The sequence below is a fragment of the Saccostrea echinata genome, unplaced genomic scaffold (assembly GCF_033153115.1).
Source record: "Saccostrea echinata isolate AGI-Se365-2 ecotype Australia unplaced genomic scaffold, CSIRO_AGI_Sech_v1 ptg000001l, whole genome shotgun sequence".
NCBI lineage: Eukaryota > Metazoa > Mollusca > Bivalvia > Ostreida > Ostreidae > Saccostrea > Saccostrea echinata.
The window spans coordinates 17,830,001-17,846,909 of NW_026889750.1; the positions used below are offsets into that span (position 1 = coordinate 17,830,001).

A 16,909-nucleotide genomic window follows, 5' to 3' on the forward strand; every position below is an offset into this window, starting at 1 on the left:
AGATATGAACTTTTTTTAAAGAAAAATCTCTTTTAGCATTCATTTTGCGTGACACATTGACGACATTCTCTATCATTGAGAGTAAAGGAAGTTGAAGGAGATTCAATGTCTAAAGTACCTGAAACCTTTCTGTACAAATCGGAATTTTGAAGTGTCCACATTTCCAGTCCCCTCCTTGGTTTCCGGACATTGTGAATAAGACCTTTTCGCTAAAGTTGTTTCCGCTTCCGGTTCGAAGCAAGACCTTTAGTGTACCCACAGCTAAAATATTTTTTTTCTTTTGGTTATATTTCAATTTTTAGGTTAAATTCTTTGAGTTTCTTGGAAAAATCATTTTTAAAAATATGACTAAATATAATTATTTGAATAAGAGATTCTGATATATTATTTGCAAATATATGTATGTAACATAAATGCAAAGGACCAGTAATTATATATGAATACGCAATAGATATATTAATTTCAACTCTTATAAAACTGCTTCATTTATGTTATATTAATTGCAAATTCATATCTTTACCATTCAGCTGATTAGGACCGTTCATATGGTACCAAAATCTAAAGCATCGATTGCTGCGGTCAATGGGATACCATGGGGATAATAAACGAGCGACGTCACCCGGATGTCTAGGGGTGGATGCCTCGATATAAATATAGTGACCTACGAAGAGAAAAAAAAATTTTCTATCTTTTTTTTCTTATTCAAGTACTGAATGTAAGTTTTTTTTTCAATTTAATTGATGAACCTTCCATTTGAAAACAACTGGAGGCGGAAAAAAATCGCAGATGTGTCTCTTTTCTAAATCTAGTTTGACATGATAAATTCTCCATTTGCAAACCAAATTTTTGATTTAATTTTTTTTCTGTTTTTTTTTTATCATTGATGCAGTATACCTGTCGTATAATTCGGTCCTAGGGTGTGATCTGTGGTTGGTCCAGTTTTTCCTGTTGATGTATTCCCACTGTGATGTGTCCAATCAAAATCATCTGTTTGGTCCTGACTCCACCCACAAAATTTACTGGATTCAAAATCACAGCTATCTACTTCAGACGGTTCTGCATAAAATTCATGAGCTTCCTGATTTCAGGGCATACATGGAAAATATTTCATATCTTTGAATTGAGGTTATATGGTATATTACTTGCCAGATATGCAGTTAAAAGTCTGTATTATGATAATAACACTTACATGAATCTGTGGGTTTTTTGTTTTTGTTTTGTTCGTTTGTTTATTTATTTTTTTTTCAGTGTTCGTTACCTAGACATTTTGGAATAGATGAGCTCCAATTTTGTCCATCACATGTTAGAAGGGCCTCTCCTTGTATGGTCATTCCATTGTTACACGTGACCTCTATCACGGACCCAGTGTGCGATCTTCTGACGTCACCGTTGGTAATATTTTGTATCAGTGGACATCCAGGAGCTACGAAACAGTATTTTTTGAAAATATTAATTGACTTCTGTTGATTAATGGCATTATTCTATAAAAACATCAGGGAGAACGACTCCTGCTTGACAAAGATGGAGATGAATATGTTTGCACAATTGTAGTTATATCACAGGGCAAAGCTTGAGAAAATATAAGCATTTTATAAGAGGAAAAGATTGATTTAACCAAATTTTGAGATATCCTATTTTAGATGGTCGTTTCCCCTTAAAGATTGCAAAAGATTATAATCAATATCAACTTCCCTCTTTGAATACATGAAACAAGATGTGTTTGTGAACCACTGATGCCCCGTACGACATATTGCCAAGGTTTGTCTCTCAAATGCAAGTCAAACTCCGAAGTCGAGAGGTCAAAAATGTTGGTTCCAAAGGGAAGGTCTTGTCACAAGAAATAAACATGTGAAATATGAATGCCCTAGCATCAACAATTAAAAAGTAATGGCATAGGTTTAAGTTTTCAAAAGTAGGTCAAACTTCTAGGTCAAGGTCAAAAGGTAAAAAAAAAATAGTACCCAAAGAAATATGAAAGCCCTAGCATCAACAATTAAAAAGTTATGACATAGGTTTAAGTTTTCAAAAGTAGGTCAAACTTCTAGGTCAAGGTCAAAAGGTTAAAAAAAACACACATGTGAAATATAAAAGCCCTAGCACCAAATGTTCAAAAGTTAAGACCATGGTTAAAAGTTTCTAAAAGGTAGGTTTAGTTCAAAGGTCAAGATTGAAAGTAAAAAATGTATGTACCCAAAGGAAGGTCTTGTCAAAAGAAATATACATGTGACACAAGTTCAAGTTTCCAACCGTAGGTCAAAGGTCAAGGTCAAATATGTTTAACCAAAGAGAAGATCTTGTCGCAAGGAATAAAATTGTGAGATATATAAAAGCCCTAGCACTAAACATTAAGAAGTGTTGGCCGATGTTCAAGTTTAGTAAAATTTTGCAAAAATAGTTATAACTCCAAATTCAAGGTCAAGAGGTAAAATATGTGTACACAAAGATATGGGCAAGGTTAAAGTTTTTGCAGACAAGAATACAACGGACAGACCAAAAACTAAATGTCCCAAAATTTGTCGATTTATTGGGCATTAAAACTGCATGGGAAGATAAATATGAGAACATGACTTGAAATAGTTCCATGATGAGTCATCCACGACTAACTACGATTATAATGGTATTTTTAGCAAGTCCTACTGCGGTGTGACGGAAACAACATTGACCTTCACCACACTCTATAATACTATAATGTACGGATTTTTCCCCAAGTGGATATCAATTTGGTACACCAGCCACTGGTTAGTAGTTTAAGAAAATATTCCTATATCTTTTTTTTTTATTTTGCAGGGTGTTTCAATACGAAAAAATAAAATAAAAAGTCGATAATATAACCGACATTAAAGACAAAATATACTAATATACTAACAAAAACCTGTTTCAATTTTATTATCAAATAATCAATTAAAAAGTACAGTACGAACACCATCGTCATAACTATTTATAATTATATATACATGTATATCATATACATGTATATTATATAAATTTTCCCATAGAATGTCAGTAATGTATAAATTTAATATTGAATACTGTTATTATAAGATACAATCCTTGCATTTAGAAATGATGTTTGATGATTGCAAAGATAAAGGCGGTTTTATACAGATGATAATTCTGTTCGCTTATTGGTCGCCTTGTCTGTGTATGCCATTATAATGCTTTTAAGGTCTGACGACATGTTCCTCAAATATCTGTTTTGTTTCTCCTTGTAAAATACACGAATTATTCATAATATTAACATTATCTTATGATTTCTAAACGGTTTTCAAAACGTCTTAGAAAATAACTACAACAAAAATTGTGATATTGACAATTCAAGTGATTTCAATTAGGATTATATAGAAAACACTACCCTCTGGTATCTTGCAAAAATGTCTGGTAAGGTACCTCAATTTTTTTGTGAGGAAACTTGTTAAAGTAGCAGTACTTCAATGACAAATTCTTGGAGAAAATGATATATTATTGAGGATATTGTCGTCTGACCTTAAAATACGAGTTGATTCCTGCCGCAGTTAAATTATCTTAAAAATAAACTAGATCAGATGGTTTCGAACCGTACTCAAAGATAGAGTGGAACCACGACTCCTTTGTCAGTAGTGCTTTGTATTGATGTTAAATAAATACTCCTTGTGTGACAATCGTTATTAACATGTTTCAAATTTTTGTGAGGATGATATTGGCTCCAATTTAAAGTTGGATTTTTTATTTTTTTTATTTTTTAAATGATTTGTCATCCAAAACGATAACACATATCACATATCAATGTACTTTTCTGAACATAAGACTTCGAATTTAGTAATATAATTATTGATTATATTAAAAAGAAATTATAAATGATGACTTCAATTAGCCACCTTAAATTCGATAACTAGGGTACATTTTGTAGCTCATAGCAGCTCAGCATTAAATGCTTGATGTATGACCATATGCTTAAATAAAAGAACAACACGTCATTACTAGCCGCCAGGAGGCACGATTCTATCAATGTGTGTTTGTGAAAATTATGGTAGGAGTATGCAGTTTGACGGAGTAGTATTTTTGCATATTACTCAAAGACCTGTGTATTCTTTAGCAAATTAAATTGTGCCTACGGTGAAAAGAAGTGTTCGCTATTAAAAAATATGACTTGTCTTTTTTTATAACTGTCTAAAAATTCTTTTAAGGGCATCAAGATTGAATAATATTGTAAGTGCCGAGTGGCTTTCGTCATGTTCCCTGTGTGTGTGTGTGTGTGTGTGTGTGTGTGTGTGTGTGTGTGTGTGTGTTTTGTTTTTGGTTCAAGTTCCTTGTTCCATTTTTTTTTAATTCTTCGATTTTGTGAGTAAACTTTACACACTTACTTTTTGTTCAAAATTTCAAAAATATATGTGAAACTAACTTTAACTGACTTCACACGATTTCTTAAAGTATAAAAAGTACAGTTATAGTACTTATCTAAAGTATACTTAGAGTACTTACCCACACACCTTGGTGGCGGTCTGCTCCAGAAACCATTCTTACAGTTGTCGTAAGGTTCCCCGTATAGGACGAATCCGTCATTACAAGTAAACAATATTGCTCTGCCTTTCATTCGAAAACTTGATCTCCCATTCGGAATTTCAATCAAATTACAATCCCCTGGATAGAAATTTATATACACATTTATGCTAAAGGGGATGAAATAGTTTCATGTATTGGACTGGTTAAAGAAAGAAATGCGAAATGTATATAGGTTTGGAGAGTGTTTGTATTCGCGAAGTCTCTATACTCACCAAGCACCAATAGTGGACTTATTCCTGTGAAAATAATAATAGTCACAATAAATCGCAAGAACATTTCTTGTTTCTGAAACGTATTAAAATGACATTTGGATCAGTCAGGCGCTAACTCTAATTAGGGGGTGATTAGGAGATATACAGGCGACATATATTATGGACATAAACTGTTACAATGGAATTCACCAACTAAGTGGCCTGGATTAGTACAAAACACTCGGAAAGATCTCTAGCGAAGATGCTGATCCCAGAAGGACTAAGTTGAGTTTCCGGTTTCCCATGATGACTCCTTCTTTTGGAATGTCCGCTAAACATACATTGTGTAACATTGTATAGTGTGGATGAGAGAATTATGAAATATATCACAGGATGGACTCTACAACAATGGTTTGCTTTAAAAATAGGACTTTATGACTTTATTTATTTCTTATTTCTTTAAAGTTACTTTTGAAATATGTATGGTTGGACCAAACCACTTTTATGATATTCTGATAGACGACTTGACCATCCATTGATTCTACGATTGGTGCTTCTTTTTTTTTTCTTTTGCAGGATCTCTTTGATGTGGTTTGCAACGTTGATTCAAATTTCTGGTACATGTAACTTATTTAGAATCACATAGAGTTACTGTCCAATGTCCATAAAAACTATTTATATGATTGGTCAAATTAATTTCGTCCTGTTTATATTTAGACTGTAGGTCTAACTGCAGCACTCCTTTAAACATCCGGGACAAGTGGTACTTCCGGGACGAGCCTGGATCTGTGTTAAGGGTCAGAAAGAAAAGTCTGGTTTTTAAACAAGCAGGAAAGAAGACGACACGCTATAAATGTTTGGAGGCTAAAGGCCAAACCTTCATGCTCAGGTCTTTTTTAACAATTTACTTTTATTAAGTTTGTGTCGATAAAAAGTGACTGATTTGTGATTTGCTCTTCAAAATGCCTATATTTCTGAGAATTGTTCCAGAACTCGGGTTAATGAAGAAAACGCCCAGGGAATAGTGTGTATAGCATTTGTTTCTGTTGATGTACCCAAGGCTGATTTCAGTGTATGGAGATTGTCACGTAAGATCTGGTTTGTCTCCGCACTAAAGAAAAATATTTCCAGCTGCTATGACCAACCAAACCTTTGGTTCGATAAAGATAATGATATTCAATCAAATTAATTTTGCTTACTCACTTTGTTGCAGAAAAAGCAGCTGGCCACCCTTTAATGGCCCCCGTTTTGGTACCCGCTTTGGTGACTCCAAGTATCAACAATATGTGTAACGGAGTCCAGACACAAATACAGTACTTTGTACATAGGGCAAGTAAGCATCATTTATTAGAATAGTCACAATTTATCTCAAGCGCGGATCCAGAATTTTTTCCCGGGGGGGGGGGGGGGGCACCTCAGTCAAAAAATTTCAACCCAGAAATTTCTTGACAAGCAAAAACAAAAAAACAAAACAAAAATCTAAACTCCTTTTTCAAAACGTATCAAACCCAGAAAATTTCTTGACAGGAAAAAGAATACAAAAAGAAAAACCAAACAAAACAAACAAACAAAATGAAAGACAAAAACAAAAAAAACCCCGTAAAGTCCATGCATTTCTCAAACGTGTAAAAATCCTATTTCGTGGTGGTGGGGTCCACGTTTTCGGGGGGAGGATGGCTCCAAAGTAATTTTTTCTGTGCTTCAGTATATACTTTTAATAACTTAGCAAATTTCAAGGGGGGGTGGGGGGTGGACGCCCCGCAACCCCCCCCCTTCTAGATCCGCACATGTATCTTAGTGTCACAATGCATGTTGAAAACTCAAAATTAAAAAAAAATAATGTAAAAATATATTCACCAGTGGGTATCATCGTACACTAGACTTTTCAAGAGATCGTTATGGATATTGGTCGACATAATCCTTATTATTAAAGATGCATAAAATTTATTGTATGAAACCAAATAAATTTAATAAGAGCATTTACATGTATAATAGATATATTTCATGCTAGCATCTACTATAACATATATACTTTCTACAGAAAAGACGTGTCGGTTCCCTCCAACCATCAGACTCATGTGGCAGACGACAATACAGGGAGCCTGGCGGTTATCATTTACAAAATACGATATGTACTTTATCACAATGAATAGAACCACACTGCACTTCAGCTGCGACACGAGAGACAAGGACAATTTTATTTTAAGGTTAGAACTGCGTTGCGAGTTGCTCAATTAATTATGAAAATATTCAAAATTAAAGAGTGAAAATTATATCGTTAATATTATTACAATAATATAATACTAATATTGCTCAATCAGATAACGATTTTGTTTAAAAAATACATATTCTTACTTAAGGTTCCTCTATACACTACACACTAAAGAGCTCTAATTTTGTGGTATTGTCCTTCCTGATATACTTTATTTTGACAAATATACAACATGACTATCTATTTGTCAAAATAAAGTATATCAAGAAGGACAGTATTTTTATGCAGTCAGAGTGATCTGCCCATATATGTAAAATAAAGTAAATTGAAATCTACAGAATATTTAAAAGGAGGTAATAAAACTACCATTGATCCAGTATACTATTATTAACATTTCTATAAGACCTTTACTTAATAGAAATGACCATTCGAAGGTATAAACTGTGCTATACCTACCCAACCCCTCCCCCTCACAGGAATTCAAGGGGGGTTAATGTATTTCTCTTTTTTTTTCAAAATTAAAAAAAAATCATCGTTGATGCCAGTTTTTCAGTGTATTATCGAAAGATTAGATAAGTTTCTGGTTTCTTGTAAAGAAAATATAATTAAAACACATACATTATGATGGAAAATAAATATTTAGTGTTTTTAGTATTTTCTGTAGCAAAAAAATCGGTATACTTATTATGTTTCTCACTTTGACTTTGAACCGCCATGCAGGGCCAATAACATACAGAAAGGGATAGACGGGATTCTCTGCCTTCGTATTCTACCGCTGTCTGGAGATCCTTACTACAGATTCAAAATTTCCAGGACAAATTGTAGGTACTTTCTAAACAAATTTTAACTTGATGAGTACATTTGCTTTCTTAAAAATGGGAACTGTTACACATTTAAACAAATCGGAATTGTTAAACAAAACTCGGTTTGGGGAGGGGGGGGGGCTATATAATGTCAAATGTTTCAATCTAGTGTCTATGGGTATTCTTTTTTCCTTGCCTGATTTTCATTGACTTCAAAAAATAAATCACTGTACATGTATACGTATATTGAACTAAGATAATGCTCTTTGTAGGAATGTTCATAACACTTTTTGGCAACAGACTGATAACACGTCAGCGTTTAAAAACAATTAGGATAACGAAGAGTTTCTGACAATTAAATTAAGTTTTATTCTTTTATCAAATTTTTGTGACCAGTTGGTGTCACCGTTCATCTAATTCATATAAATACCTCTGTACAGAGAATATTGTGTATTTGTGCTATCAATCAAATAAAACAAAAGCCCTGGGAGTAATAGCAATCTAATTAATTAAAAAAGTTCCATTTGATCCGCTCACGTAGACCACTTTTGTTTTAGCGATTTACGTGTACGTGAGCGGATCAAAGGATAAAATTTTAATTAGAATAAGAGTGATAGCAATTTGACATTAGAGATAACAACAGCTTTGAACTTAAATTAAAATTGACTGACGGAATTAATTTTTCGTATCTATATTCTCTTCAGTGTAGAAACATTATACAATTATTGCTGTTTTGAGGTCAATACGATGATTTAGCCGACTGAGGAGTATAATATTCACCAGGCTCTAGGTCCTAGCCGATTGTAATGAGAGAAGCGGGATTTTAAAAAAAGCATTACTATAGTTGTATTTATTTGGATTTTTTAATCTATTTTTTCAGATATAGAAAAATATGAATGTTCTGTCACTTGGAAAAGTCGGGTGCAGATGAACGTAACTTTTCATAATTAATTGTATCACTTTGGAAGTTTTTTGATGTATTTTAAGTCCAATGTAGAATAGAGAGAGAGAGAGAGAGAGATGTGCGTGAGGGTGTGTGTAAACATAATGTTGTATTATTGAATACCTGCAAATGTTAAATAATAAAAGAACCACGCACGCTAACTCTCGATTCCCGCCCACATTTTGCACCCATTTAATTCAATATAAATGGTAGTTTGGCCATTAAAACCTGATTGAATGCAAAGAAGAGTTCATTGTTAATTGATTGATAATTTTAAAATCAGTGTCAAAAACTTAATTGCTCTTATTTACGACTCTATTCAAAAGGGGGGTTGAAAATTTTATCCATTGAAATCAGGCTTTAAAAATTGCTAGATTTTCAAAACGCTTGGAATAGATAAATAACCCTTAAATCTTTCCGTATGTTAACTTATGTAAAACTCAAGATAAATATTGATTGAAGGCCTTATTTTATTTGTAATTTCAATTGAAATTGGTGATAAATAAAATGACCAATTTTGCAGTTTTTTGTCTATAAACATATGCCCCCCCTCCCCCCCCCCCCCCCCCGTGAAACAACAAAAGCTTTTGTAGGAATTTGTGAAATAACAATTCATAAAACCTATAAAAAGGAATTAATTTTTGTTTCACGGGGGGGGGGGGGGGGGGGGGTTAAAATATTTTCCGTTTTCCGTTGATTTCTATAGTGTAAAACAAATTTAAAGAGTTATCTCTCTTTGTTTTCCCAAATAAGTTATGTTTTTTTGAAATTTCACATAAATATCTATATTATATGAAAAATCATTCAAATATGTTAACATTTGAAATTTGACTTGGAGGTAGGCGGCAGAACAATACTATCATTCGCAGTTCTTATTTGTTAATTCTTATCGTAATTTTTTACGGTTTTTTAAGCTAGGAATCCTTTTCCGACAGGGGGCTTGGCCTCTCTTCCCTTTCCGAATCCTATCCTCTCGCTGTACTTGCACATCAATTCCAGACTAACTAAACGCTAGAATCCAGATAAATCTGAGGGAAGGATAGCCTTTTCATTTTCTTTTTTTTGGGGGGGGGGAGGCAGATGAATTGCAGCTACATGTAGCCGAGGGCCTGTTAAAGCTTAAAATCACACTGCTTTATCAATGAGGAGTACAAATTGTTAGAGTAGGCCGGATCATTGTATAATGCGTCTTTTGCGCGCATAAAGTTTAAATTTTTCTTTTTCTTTTTTAGCTGGAAGGGATGACTCAGTTTTTCACATGGTGAAAAGAGTACCGCATGGTCAACGATTTCGTCTGTACAGAGATTGTAACTTAATTGAGAGTCCAGCACGGCCACAATTTTTATATCCTTAATGTGCTCCATGGGTTAGACCATGAAATTTGACGCACTCAGCTGTTTCTTTCATGCGATGAAAAACTTAAAATGAAAAACTCTTAAGAAGAGCGCAGACTAAGGGTCCGGTAAACCCTTTCAGGGTAACTCGGCGGACAATGGATATTAAATGATGTTAATACTGATGCTAATATCGGTTTTAAACAAGTAAACTTTTCAGTGAAGGATGGGACAAAAGTCGCTTAAAAGTTACAGAATACAGATTTTTTCTCAAATTTCAAAATGTCCTTATTTTTATGATTTTCTGGTATATATCAATAATTTACAAGGGAAAACTTATGCTAAGTAAACATTTACGATTTCTATTCAGATCTTTTGATTAGCACTTCCCAAGGATGCTTGCGTATTAAAGCTGAACACGATTCATGAAAGGTCTTTCTCCGCCATATTTCTCTACATTCATATTATTTGTAGAGCCCCTAGATATAACCTGTTCACTTGGTCACGGTTCAATGTGATAAGCTTTCCATGTTTCACCTATGTAGACGTTTCCTACACTGCAATGAACATGTAAAATACCCGATGAGATCAAATTAACTGCTGGATGCTTCTTTCACGACTGGAGAAAGGTTATCAAAGAAATATGACGAAGTTGCACAGGTAAATGCAGTACAAACAAACACACATACACGTAAAATGCATTAAAATGTAAACAAAGGCAGTGCAAGCTACGTATTGCCCATTCCATGTAGGTTACCAGAAAGTATTCAGGTGTAAGAATTAATTCGAAGTGTATATCCCAGTGCTGGATATCGGAAAAATATCATTGGAGTACGACTAAATATGAGTCGTGTTCAGCTTCAATATGAGCAAGCATATACCTGCTGATCTTAATGATCAATGCATGAATTAAACCGCACTTCCTGTGAATACTTTCATATTACATGTATATGAATCGTAGCCCTCCTGTTCTTGGGATTATTATTTTTCTATATAATATTATATATTCCAGTGTAAAGCTTTGATACCTTATTGTGGACCCGGCCGACCCCCTCCAGGGGCACTGATTTGAACAAACTTAAATCTGCACTACCTGAGGATGCTTGCATACTAATATTAATATCACTAACCATTGTCCTGGAAAGCGTTCATCACCTATTGTTGCCCCATCAGCTTCCCCAAGGGGTCATGATTTAAACAAATTTGAATATGCACTACCTGAATGAAAAAGGTGAAGATAAAGAACAGTGATCGATCTCAAAAAAATCTACAAACAATACAAATATGTGAAGAGGACAAAAAAAACCCACGGAATCCCCAAATTTCCAGAGGTGGGATCAGGTGCCTGGAAAGAGTAAGCATCCTCTGTTGACCGTCAAACCCGCCATGAGCCCTGTGTATTGATCAGGTAAACAGAACATTCCGTAGACGAATATAGTATAAAAACAAAGGCCTAACAATTGGTATGAAACATGTCAGCCAAAATACAACGCAATGATAGGTTATATTTGTTAATAAGTCATTATAATGACCATAGAATTGACAAAATGCTGACTTTAAAAAAAGAATGTTGTTGAAATCCCTGTAGCACTAACTTATCTGTTGGTATCTTGCCTCGGTTTAGAAACTGATCGTACTCGGAGCATTCTATTAAATAATCGAATAAGTTGGGAGACATAAACACCATATCCAGGAAAATATATTAATACATAAATACGGAAAGTTGATGATACAAAAGCTGAAGTCATCTCGTTTGTCATACAATTTAGTTGTTAGTTGACCCTTATTGTCTACAGTCAGTAAAACATCAAAATATGAAACAGATGTGGCAGGCTCTGTAGTGTCTTTTATTTCAAGTTCACTGGGATGTACTGAGTAGACATATGAATGGAAGTAACTATTCTTAATTGATAAAACGTTGTCATGTATCTGAATGTCCAGTTGAAGGAGACGGCATGAATTCTTCTTCTCATGTATAAGTTTTTGAATAAATTCTACTTCATAGGAATATAAAAACAAGTCCGCTAATAAAGGAGCTCGATTTCGCAGGACCGTCTGCTCGTACTTGTGCTTTTTGTCAGGTCAGCCTCGTTATCGAAATGAACTTCAGCGCGTGCGTGAATAGAGTCTATTTGTGCCCATCGAGATTCAAACAATTTGAACCAGAAGTCTCTGACTAGTCTGTAGCTCTACTGGCTTGTACTTATAGCAAAGGAAGAGAAAAGTAGCACTTGAACTTGAAATTTTGCAACAGCAATAAACAGAATAATGATCCTTGGTTTAGGCTCTTTTTGTTGCAAGATTTATTGCAATCAGACTGAAACTGTAGGAGTAGCCTTTTAAAAGAATTTTACAGAAATTTCAATTTTAGTAACCTAGGCAACATCATTCATCTTAATCAAAAAACGATAAAGACAATTATGTATCTCAGTGTAGTCTACTTGCATGCCAAGTTATATTAAATCAGACCAATCTGTAGAAGGAGTAGTGTTTTGAAAGTTATTTCACAGAATTTTCTATTTTTAGTAACCATGGCAACATATCACCAAAATCAAAAACTGATAAACATAATTATCTCAGTGTAATCTTCTTGTGCACCAAGTTATACTGAACTCATACCAAAACTGTAGGAGAGGCATTTTGAAAGTATGTCACAAATTTTCTATTTTTGTAACAATGGCAACAATCTGATTAAAATCAGCTGTTCTGATACGCTACCGCTTACGAACGTATCAGAACAGCTGATTTTAATCAGATTACAATGGCAACACCGTTCATTGAAATCAAAAACCGATAAAACGAATTATGTATCTTAGTGTAGTCTTCTTGTGTGCCAAGTTAACTTGAAATCAGACCAAAACTCTAGGAGGAGTAGAGTTTTGAAAGTATTTACAGAAATTTCTATATTTAGTAACCATAGCAACACCGCTCATCTTAGTGCAGTCTACTTGTGTGCCAAGTTATACTGAAATCAGAAAACTGTAGTATAGTAGTATTTTGAAAAATTTGTTTACAGATGGACAGACAGACGGATGGCAAACACATTACTATTGTGTAAGCTCTTGTGGGCCCCGTTTTACAAAAGAACTTACAACTAAAACCAAAATGTAATTTTGTGAATAATTCTCTTCTTTATATTAATTGAAGATGGTATTTATCATTTTTAAAAGGCGTTTTAAGACATATTTTTATAAAGTATTTTTAATTAGAATTAATAATTTTGCAAGATTTTACATTAAGCTGAAGTTATTGGTCTTAGTCATAAGTTGTTTTTTTTTTGGTCTTAGTCGTAAGTTGTTTTTTAAAATGGGGTCCTAGTGTCTGACCAGCTAAAAAATTGTCAATGAGGAACTCCAGCATCCTTTTATCATTTTGAGTACTTTAGTGTAGAATTAGAGTGATTTTTAACAATTTTGAAAATGCTCGCAATAATATCAGCAAGAGGCCCAAGGGCCTTGAATTGCTCTTCTGATAAACTGTACAACCTATCACTTCCATTTGAAGCCTCTAAGTATCCTGTATATTTAGATAAAGCCTTGAAATTCAAAGGTAGGTCTTCATGACCTACATTTTAGATGAAACACTCTGAGAACCCAAGATGATTCTAAGCCAATTAGTACCTGAGATTAGATCATCATGACCTACTTATCACTTTTCATTCTCTGAGGACCAAAGATGCATCAACTAAGTTTGATGATTCTAAGCCAATTAATACCTAAAATATTTTTAAAATTATAACCATAAAATTTCAAAAGTAGGTCACAGTGACCTACTTTTCAGATGACAGACTTTGAGGACCCAAGATGCATCAACTGACAAAGATTGGTGATTCTAAGCCAATAAGTACCTAAAAATATTTAAATAAAGCAATAAATTTCAAAAGTAGGTCACAGTGACCTTCTTTTCTGTTGTTGTACTCCTAGGACCCAAGATGCATCTACTGACAAATTTTGATGATTCTAAGCCAATTAGTACCTGAAATATTTAATTAAAGCTATAAATTTTCAAAATTAGGTCACGGTGACTTACTTTTCAGTTGTTGTACTCCGAGGACCCAAGATGCATCAACTGACAAAGTTTGATGATTCTAAGCCAATTAGTACCTGAAATATTTAATTAAAGCCATAAATTTTCAAAAGTAGGTCATAGTGACCTACTTTTCAGTCGACCTACTCCGAAGACCCAAGATGCATCAACTGACAAAGATTAATGATTCAAGGCCAATTAGTACACGAAATATTTAATTATAGCCATATAAATTGAAAAGTAGGTCACCGTGACCTACTTTTCAGTTGTTGTACTCCGAGGACCCGAGATACATCAAATGACAAAATTTTGATGATTGAAAGCCAAACAGTACCCGAAAAATATTAAATACAATCATAAAATTTCAAAAGTAGGTCAAGGTGACCTACTTTTCAGTCGACTTACTCCGAAGACCCAAGGTGCATCAACTGACGAAGTTTGAAGATTCTAAGCCAATTAGCACCTGAAATATTCAATTATAGTCATATAAATTGAAAAGTAGGTCACAGTGACCTACTTTTCAGTCCACTTTACTCCGAAGATCTAAGATGCATCAACTGACAAAGTTTGATGATTCTAGGCCAATTAGTATCAGAAATATTTAATTATAGTCATATAAATTGAAAAGTAGGTCATGGGACCTACTTTTCAGTCGACCTACTCTGAGGACCCAAGATACATCAACTGACAAATTTTGATGACTTTAAGCCAAATAGTACCCTAAATATTTAAATATAGCCATAAAATTTCAAAAGTAGGTCACAGTGACCTACTTTTCAGTTGACGTTTTTCGAGAACTCAAGATGCATCAACTTACAAGTTTTATCATCATAGGCTTTAAAATGTCCAAATTATGCCTCTAAAACACTTTGAAATCGAATGCCTGCAAAGTTCAAAAAGTAGGTCACTGTGACCTACTTTTTAATAAATATGTTTTATGGCCCCAAGAAGATTTAATGATTCTAAACCTCTCAGTATTCGAATTAATGACCTAAGTTGTTTTGAAAAAGATTAGCCATAAAATTCAAAAAGTAGGACAAGGTGACCTACTTTTTAGTTGACGTACTCCGCGGACCCAAGATACATCAACTGACAAAGTTTGGTGATCATAGGTCTTAAATTGTTCAAAATATGCCTCTAAATCATTTTGAAAAAGAATGGCCGCACAATTTAACAAGAGGCCCATGGGCCTTGAATCGCTCTTCTGATAAACTGTACAACCTATCACTTCTATTTGAAGCTTCGAAGTATCCTGTATATTTACATAAACCCTTGAAATTCCATTTCACACTCTGAGAACAGATGATTCTATGCCAATTAGAACCTGAGAGTTGGTCATGGTGACCTACTTATCACTTGTCATTCTCTGAGGATCCATCAACTAAGTTTGATGATTCTAAGCCAATTAATACCTAAAATGTTTTTTAAAATTATAATCATAAAATTTTATAAGTAGGTCAAAGTGACCTACTTTTCAATTGTTTTACTCCAAGGACCCAAGATGCATCAACTGACAAAGTTTGATGATTCTAAGCCAATTAGTACCTGTAATATTTAATTAAAGCCATAAATTTTCAAAAGTAGGTCACCGTGACCTACTTTTCAGTCAACCTACTCCGAGGACCAAAGATGCATCAACTGACAAATTTTGACGATTCTAAGCCAAATAATTCCTGAAAATATTAAATACAGCCATAAAATTTCAAAAGTAGGTCATGGTGACCTACTTTTCAGTTGTTGTACTCCGAGGACCCAAGACGCATCAACTGACAAAGTTTAATGATTCTGAGCCAATTAGTACCCGAAATATTTTATTAAAGCCATAAATTTTCTGAAAGTAGGTCACTGTGACCTACTTTTCAGTTGTTGTACTCCGAGGACCCATGACGCATAAACTGACAAAGTTTTATGATTCTAAGCCAATTAGTACCCGAAATATTTTATTAAAGCCATAAATTTTCTGAAAGTAGGTCACGGTGACCTACTTTTTAGTCGACCTACTCCGAAGACCCATGACGCATCAACTGACAAAGTTTGATGATTCTAAGCCAATTAGTACCCGAAATATTTAATTAAAGCCATAAATTTTCAAAAGTAGGTCACGGTGACCTACTTTTTAGTCGACCTACTCCGAAGACCCAAGATGCATCAACTGACAAATTTTGATGATTCTAAGCCAATTAGTACCTGAAATATTTAATTATAGTCATATAAATTGAAAAGTAGGTCACGGTGACCTACTTTTCAGTTGACCTTTTTTGAGGACCCAAGATGCATCAACTTACAAAGTTTTATGATCATAGGACTTAAAATGTCCAAATTATGCCTCTAAAACGCTTTGAAATCGAATGCCTGCAAAATTCAAAAAGTAGGTCACTGTGACCTACTTTTTAATAAATATGTTTTATGGCCCCAAGATGCATCATCTTACAAGATTTAATGATTCTAAGCCTCCCCGTATTCGAATTAATGACCTTAATTGTTTTAAAAAAGATTGGCCATAAAATTCAAAAAGTAGGTCAAGGTGACCTACTTTTTAGTTGACGTACTTTGAGGACCCAAGATGCATCAACTGACAAAGTTTGATGATCATAGGCCTTAAATTGTTCAAAATATGCCTCTAAATCATTTTGAAAAAGAATGGCCGCAAAATTTAAAAAGTAGGTCACCGTGACCTACTTTTGAGTCAACATGATATGAGGTCCTTAGATGCACCAACTGACAAGATTTGATGATCCTAGTCCTTATAGTAAGCAAAATATCAACATTTTAATAAAATGTAATTTTTGGTCAACTTTGAAGTGACCTTGAGACCACGCCCTTTGCCCCAGGGTAAATCCCCGTGCAAATTTTAATCTACA

General features: G+C 34.1%; 3 protein-coding genes across 3 annotated transcripts in view; 1 reads left to right on the forward strand and 2 right to left on the reverse strand.

Annotated features, from left to right (window-relative positions):
* Positions 1-4,957, reverse strand: part of LOC133186250 (uncharacterized) — a 6,686-nt gene extending 1,729 nt beyond the window's left edge. The window contains exons 1-6 of the mRNA XM_061321479.1: positions 4,752-4,957; positions 4,459-4,617; positions 1,259-1,423; positions 895-1,056; positions 521-661; positions 119-261 (exon numbers count right to left, since the gene is read on the reverse strand). Coding sequence (XP_061177463.1) covers positions 119-261; positions 521-661; positions 895-1,056; positions 1,259-1,423; positions 4,459-4,617; positions 4,752-4,815 — 834 coding nt within the window. The 5' untranslated portion in view covers positions 4,816-4,957. The remainder of the gene's footprint in view (positions 1-118; positions 262-520; positions 662-894; positions 1,057-1,258; positions 1,424-4,458; positions 4,618-4,751) is intronic.
* LOC133186354 (U1 small nuclear ribonucleoprotein A-like) overlaps positions 1-16,909 on the reverse strand; it is a 195,018-nt gene that overhangs the window by 112,750 nt on the left and 65,359 nt on the right. The window lies entirely within an intron of this gene.
* LOC133186260 (uncharacterized) lies at positions 4,992-10,273 on the forward strand. Its single transcript, XM_061321488.1, has 8 exons — positions 4,992-5,141; positions 5,307-5,347; positions 5,448-5,619; positions 5,721-5,818; positions 5,944-6,063; positions 6,772-6,937; positions 7,663-7,763; positions 9,921-10,273. The coding sequence occupies exons 1-8, from the start codon at positions 5,107-5,109 to the stop codon at positions 10,040-10,042; spliced, it is 855 nt and encodes a 284-aa protein (XP_061177472.1). The 5' UTR covers positions 4,992-5,106; the 3' UTR covers positions 10,043-10,273.